Source organism: Bison bison, unplaced genomic scaffold, assembly GCF_000754665.1.
Source record: "Bison bison bison isolate TAMUID 2011002044 unplaced genomic scaffold, Bison_UMD1.0 scf7180017864066, whole genome shotgun sequence".
NCBI lineage: Eukaryota > Metazoa > Chordata > Mammalia > Artiodactyla > Bovidae > Bison > Bison bison.
The window spans coordinates 5341998-5349043 of NW_011494638.1; the positions used below are offsets into that span (position 1 = coordinate 5341998).

Here is a 7046-nt window from a genome sequence, read left to right on the forward strand (position 1 = left end):
TTTTTTTTTGGGGGGGGGGGGGCCTTTAAAACTATTTTCAAGGACTGCTTCTGCTGCTAAGTCGCTTCAGTCGCGTCCGACTCTGTGCAACCCCATAGACGGCAGCCACCAGGCTCCCCCATCCCTGGGATTCTCCAGGCAAGAACTAGTCTCTTCAAAAAATAACAGTTTCCTAAAATTATTTTTGGGGCTTCCCTGGTGGCTCAGTAGTAAAGAATCCGCCTGTCAGTGCAGGAGATGCAGGTTTGATCCCTGGGTCGGGAAGATCCCCTGGAGAAGGAATGGCAGTGCCTAGAGAATCCAATGGACAAAGGAGCCTGGAGGGTTACAATCCATGGGTTCATGAAAGAGTCAGATACTACTTACTGACTAAACAGCAACAACAAAGATTATTTCTAATAGATAAAATTTATTTAGATAGTATATTCTAGAAAGATTGATTATCAAACTTGTTGATTTTATATTTATACTCACTTCTTTTTTGTTCTAGCAATTGGAAATTTAAATTATTTTCAACTAGGATAATAAAGAAGTAGCTATGATCTATTTATTCCTCTTGTTTTAGAATATTTATGATACTCTTTAATCCTAGTTTTAAAACTGAGACTTCTGTAGTTTTTATGTAATGGAGTAGTCCTAAAATTTATTAAACAATTTCTCACTCATGAGTCTTAAGGGTGGCATCTTAGACTACAAAAATATCTCTGTGCCAGTGGATTTACATTTTTGCTTTTGTCACATATTGATGTGTTTGTCTTTGTTTTCTGGTTAGATTTATTCTCCTGACCATACCAGCAGTAGTTTTCCATCAAATCCATCAACACCAGTTGGATCACCCTCACCTCTCACAGGTAAGCTTTTGTTTTATATAACTACTTGATAACATATATGGGGCTACTTGAAAATATTTGAAGTTTACTTTTCAATAAAATATAGTAAAGACTCACACACACAAAAATCATTTGTTTTGAGAAAGCATGTAAAAGAGCCTTCTCCTGAGTTCATTTTGGAGAATGTTCAAATATTTGCTATTTGAATTATTTGTATCTCCTTTGGTTCTTAAAATAATTTGCAATAATTAAATTATTGCAACAGGATAAAAAATAAGGCTAGGCAATTGAGATGAAAGTAAAATATAGAGAAGGAGATAAATTTAAAAATTTGATAAGCTAGCATAGAAAATAAAATAATCTATTTAGAAGTACATATGACTTATTCCTTATTTTTAAGTCCACTGAGTTATATTTCACATATATATATATATATTTATGTGGAATATTGGAGGGTTTTTTTTTTTTTTGCTGAAGAAAACAACTCATGAATGTGGGTGAATATTGTTAGTAGAGTTAAATAAATGTTCAGTCTTGTGTTGTGCTTTCCTTTTTTTTTTTAACAGCAGCTTTAACAAGTTCCAGATAGTATCCTACAGTATAAATTTGTTGAGATACAATTGTTATTCATGTAAATAGGAATACTTCAATATATTAGAAATAAAATTACAGGGAAATGCTTGCATTTGTTAAGCTATAAAACTTGGAATATATTTTCCTGAGCATTGTTTGGAGAAAAAGCATGCTGAAGAAGAAATGTATTCATTCTAAGGAAAAGACATTAGACAACTGGGTAAAAATTGCCATTTTCCTCCAACAGTTGACCTCAGAAACAATTCTGTATTCCTGATCAGGTCACTAGTTCAGGCCATGTGGCATTGTTGTTGCTGTCAAGCCTTTTTGCATTGTTCAGGATTTCTGAAATTCAGGGCTCTGATATATCAGGGCTCTGGCTATCACCTGTGCTCTGTGAGTTAGCCTTGTGACTCTGCTAAGAAGCATTCCAGTGTGGAAATGATGAACTGCTGGCAGCTGCTTTCAGCTATTAGTGGTTCTGCCACTTTCTCAGACACCATGGCTTCAGCTGTCTAGTAAAAGTAGAACAGCTGTTCCCCGTATAGACAGGACTATGAAAGACCCATTGACTTAGAGTTGTTGTTTAACAGAGGGATGAAATTACAGGAACAATGATGTAACTTTAACCATATTCACTGTCTTGGCAGAGTTTTACTGAAGTTATCAGTGTTATTTTTGCCACAGCCCATTCCACTTTTTCATCTCAGGTAGCTATGTTGGCCCTTACTATATGTTCCCACTGCCTCTTCTCCTCTGCCCAGTAAGATAGCTATAAAGTGTCCTTTGGTTTTCCTGAACATTGGTTGGGAAGGTAGGCAGCAGAGATGCTCAGCATCTGTGAAGAAATATCAGAAAAATGAGGAATCAGAGACTTAGACATTTTTCAAAAAATAATGGTCCAAAGTAAAATCTCACATTTCCTCCTTCATTTTTATTTGATATTTAATGAATGGTATCCTCTTTCTGCCTTGAATTCAGCTGATAAATGAAAATCTGTGAACTGTTGGATTATGTAGTGAAGGTAATAATAGATTTCTTTTTCAACTCAGTTGTCATACTCAAAGAAAAATATTTTTATATATTCGTGTTGAAGTGGCAAATCAAAGACTAATTTTATACAGGTGCATCTCTCTCTCTCTCATCTCCTATCTAGTGTTTTCTTCTTATAACCACATACACACACATATCCCCACACACATATTCCCACACACATATCCAGGATTGACAGAGCAGATATGGAAAGGGAGGAGGAAAAAGGGAAAGCACTGTGTAATAAAGTTTTCACAGTTGAAAGAAAAGTGAGTAAGATAGAGCAAACCAGAGCTCCTAAATAATATGTGCAAATTATTTTGTACTTTGTGTGGCAGTGGCCCATTGTTGAAAGTAAAATATCCCACCCCGTGTGCTCTCTGCTGCTGCTGCTGCTAAGCCACTTCAGTTGTGTCTGACTCTGCGTGACCCCATAGAGGGCAGCCCCCCAGGCTCCCCCATCCCTGGGATTCTTCAGGCAAGAACACTGGAGTGGGTTGCCATTTCCTTCTCCAATGAAAGTGAAAGTGAAGTCACTCAGTCGTGTCCGACTCTTAGCGACCCCATGGACTGCAGCCCCCAAGTCTCCTCCGTCCCTGGGATTTTCCAGGCAAGAGTACTAGAGTAGGATGCCATTGCCTTCTCCACATGTGCTCTCTACACTTGCCCTGTTTCTTATGCTTGAACATCAGTCCAACTCAACACAGACCATCTAAGAATAGTTACAACATAGGCAGTTTCTAAGGCATTCATCATTCTTGTTTAAATCCTGCTCATGTTCCTTGGGAACTTTTCAGTAGTAGTAATAATAGAAAATGCTTATGAGAAAAAAACATCTAAGATGATTATAATATTTTAGTTAAGATACTTCAGGCTGAAGGAAAGACAAACTCTTTGTCTGGAGTGGATTACATAGTAAGGAGATTTGGGATATCTTGTATAAAGCCTATAGCAGGGCAAGTTCCTGGACCAGTCTGGACTCCTGCTCTATTTCTTTGAAATTCTTTCTCAAGATGGTGGCAAGACAGCAGTTAAAGATACTACATGTAGTATCTTTACTACATGTAGTATATAGATATATATACTACATGTAGTATATGTATCTATATACTATGTAGATATAACCATGTCTCCTGTAAGAAAAGTGAAAAGTGAAGTCAAGTCACGCAGTTGTGTCCAACTCTTTGTGACCCTATGGACTGTAGCCTACCAGGCTCCTCTGTCTGTGGGATTCTCCAGGCAAGGATACTAGAGTGGGTTGCTATTTCCTTCTCCAGTATTTCTTTGAGCCCCCTTTTTGGGGGAGGGAGCAAGAATACTGGAGTGGGTTGCCATTCCCTTCTCCAGGAGATCTTCCCGACTCAGGGATTGAACCCGGGTCTCCCACATTGTAGGCAGACGCTTTACCGTCTGAGCCACCAGGGAAGTCAGAGGACCATCTGTTATATGTCTTTTCAGAATCTTTCTCCGGAAGCCTCTTCAACAGGTTTTCCCTCATGATTCATTGATCAGTACTGGGCCTAACAGTTACTTAACAGAAATGAGACCACCATATTTGTCTTAGTTGTTAGGACTTATCCCAAGAGCTAAGGTAGAATTACTCTTTGCAGGTTCACAGTAGGAAAGGATAGACACCCCGCCACCTTCTGAACAAAATCTGGGCTCTAGCAGCAAGGTATAAGAGAAGTATGGCTGTGTCTAATACAGTTGTCATTTGGGAAAAGACATGAGTATTTCAATTAAGAGAATGTGTTTACTAAAGAAACTTGGAAAGCAGACAAAACCGTTCTTTACCTAATTCTGGAATATCAGTCAATAAAAGTCTAATAACTGCAGCACTCAGTAGCAATCTTTGGAACACCCGCAATAAAAGCAAAGAGGATGGGGGCGAGGAGAGATAGGGAAGATTCCTCAGTTTGGACTCATTTCATCAATGAGATACTTATTTTTGTCATCTGTCAGTATGCCTATTTTTAAAGCAGTTAACCTGACTTCAGCAAGTTTTCAGTTTAGTTGAGAAAATAAGAAATAAACACATGAAAATAGAACCATCAGAATTCACTCTAAACTACAGTTATCCAGATACATTTCATAAAGAGAGTATAAAGGAGAAAGAACTTTCTGAGTTTAAAAGAAGAAGTACTACAGAGGTCAAGATGTGGAAAGTGTATGACCTATTCATTCAGAGTTACTGAGATGACTGATCATGAGCTCTTCATATATGAAGAGCTTTGCCTCAAATGGGAAGGTTGGCTGGGGCCAGATTGCAGAAAGCAGAGCATTCAGTGCTGCACTGAGGATTGTTCAACCTTTTCTAAGGTTGCAGTGTATCATGAAAGTTTGAGTTTAGGGTGAGATTACAAAGAGAAACAACTAACAAAATAAGAAAATGCATGGTAAATAGTCCTCAGAATTTCTCTCAGCCACACAAAATGATGTTATCTATTCTTTAAATTTATTAACCAATTTTATTAGGGTGGTGTATTACTAAATCCCAGTCAGAGCAAAAACAGATCCAAAATACTAGGTGAATTTTAGATTTAGTGATTACAGAAAGCCTTTCCATATTTTCTAACCAAATAATTCGATTCTCTTATCCTTGTCAGCTAACTTGTTTTCTGAAAATAGTAAATTTCAGTGCTAGGTAATAAGTTTATTATAATCCTTCTTGGATAACAGCTAACTTTTGGGGGTGGTCACTAATATAAAGCTCAGGGCAAAGCCCAGGACAATTACAAAATCTGTTAACTATATAAACAGTTGAAAGCTTGCCCTTATCTAATGGAAGAATGTATAAGCCCAAAACCTCTACATATGTCTACAGCCAGGTATCACGTGACAGGGAAGGAAGGGAGGAAATAACCTATTCTCTGGGAAACCCCTTAGGTTTCTGCCCTTTGCACTTTTTTTCCATTATTTGTGTAACAGTGCTACAGCTGGTGAGTACAAACTAAAGATAATGATATCAAAATGATTCTAAATCGATCTGTATATTTTATTCATCCAGTAGGTTTTAAAAAGACAATGATCCAGATCTGTCTAGTGTCAAAAGTATTCTGTAGCATTGTGGTCTCTGTGTAGAACTTGAATTCCTTTCACAACCCCACAGTTCTTATCCATGACTAATAGACCATCAGTAGGCCAGGATTTGGAGAAGGCAATGGCAACCCACTCCAGTACTCTTGCCTGGAAAATCCCATGAATGGAGGAGCCTGGTAGGCTGCAGTCCAGGGGTCGCTAAGAGTCGGGCACGACTGAGCGACTTTACTTTCATTTTTCACTTTTATGCATTGGAGAAGGAAATGGCAACCCATTCCAGTGTTCTTGCCTGGAGAATCCCAGGGACGGAGGAGCCTGGTGGGCTGCCGTCTATGGGGTCGCACAGAGTCGGACACGACTGAAGTGACTTAAGCAGCAGCAGCAGCAGGCCAGAATTACAAAAGTCTGTGTGTCTTTTTTCATCATTGGTACATGATTGGTTTCTTCATCACAAAGAAATAATAATAATATTTCATTGTCAGAAAGATCTTTTAGGCTCACAAACCCTGTGTGTTCGTATCTTTTACCTCATTGGCCTTGTAAAGGCAGATTAAAAACAAAAACTAAAAAAAACTGAGTACCTATTTTATGGTGAGTATTCTAAACTAATTGATAATACATATCAACCAGAATGCAGGTCCACTGATTCTCAGTATCCATTAAACTTCCATGCCCTTTTTTGAGCTTTACCAGACATAGGATGGCCTTTGTTGAACTAATGCAGTCTATCTTAACTATCCAGCCATCCCCTTTGTGACCAATAGCATGAATTTTTTAAATGACTGAGCTTTAAAGAGCTCAGTTCATGAAATACAGCCTGGCATTTGTATAAAATTCAAACAGATATAGATGATTTAACCATGTTAGTATTCTACTTTAATCAAGTTTGTCTCAAGTGGGGCAGCCTAATCTATAATTTTTTTTAAAAGGTTTGAGTATGTGTATGTTTTTCCAGTTTAATAAATTAACATTTTGAAGTAGACCATAGCATAAATACTTCATGTCACTATCAAAAAATAGTGAATATAGGTGATTTCTTACCTGAGTAACTCTGTGCACACATCTCATTCCTCAATACTAAGCTACTAAAGAACCACAAAAATTGCGTTTTGTAAAGCAAATGTGTGCTAACAGTTCTGAGTATTTAAACATAAAACTTGCATTAATGATCCACACAGATTAAATGTCCTGTCACAGGCTGATCACCCAAGGATGTTGGGCAAAATGGAGCAAAATGATTGAAAGTAAAATATTATAGGGCTTTCCTGGTGGTCTAGTGGTTAAGAATCCACCTGCTAAAGCAAGGGACACAGTTTTGATCCCTGGTCTAGGGAGATCCCACATGCTGTAAGCCCATGTGCCACAACTACAGAACCCGGGCTCCATAACAAGAGAAACTATGTGTTGAGAAGCCTGTGTACCACAATGAAGAGTAGCTCCTGCTCACCATAACTAGAGAAAGCCTGCACCTGGCAACAGAGACCCAGTGCAGTCAAAAATAAACAGATAAATCTTTTTTTTTTTTTTAAAAAGGTCTTGCAGTCCCTTCTTTTAAAAAAAAAATATATGTAT

General features: G+C 37.9%; 1 protein-coding gene across 6 annotated transcripts in view; it reads left to right on the forward strand.

The window, feature by feature from the left end:
• TCF12 (transcription factor 12) overlaps positions 1-7046 on the forward strand; it is a 389625-nt gene that overhangs the window by 349697 nt on the left and 32882 nt on the right. For all 6 annotated transcript variants that reach the window (XM_010836801.1, XM_010836799.1, XM_010836802.1 and 3 more), the window contains one exon: positions 773-851. In XM_010836801.1, coding sequence (XP_010835103.1) covers positions 773-851 — 79 coding nt within the window. The remainder of the gene's footprint in view (positions 1-772; positions 852-7046) is intronic.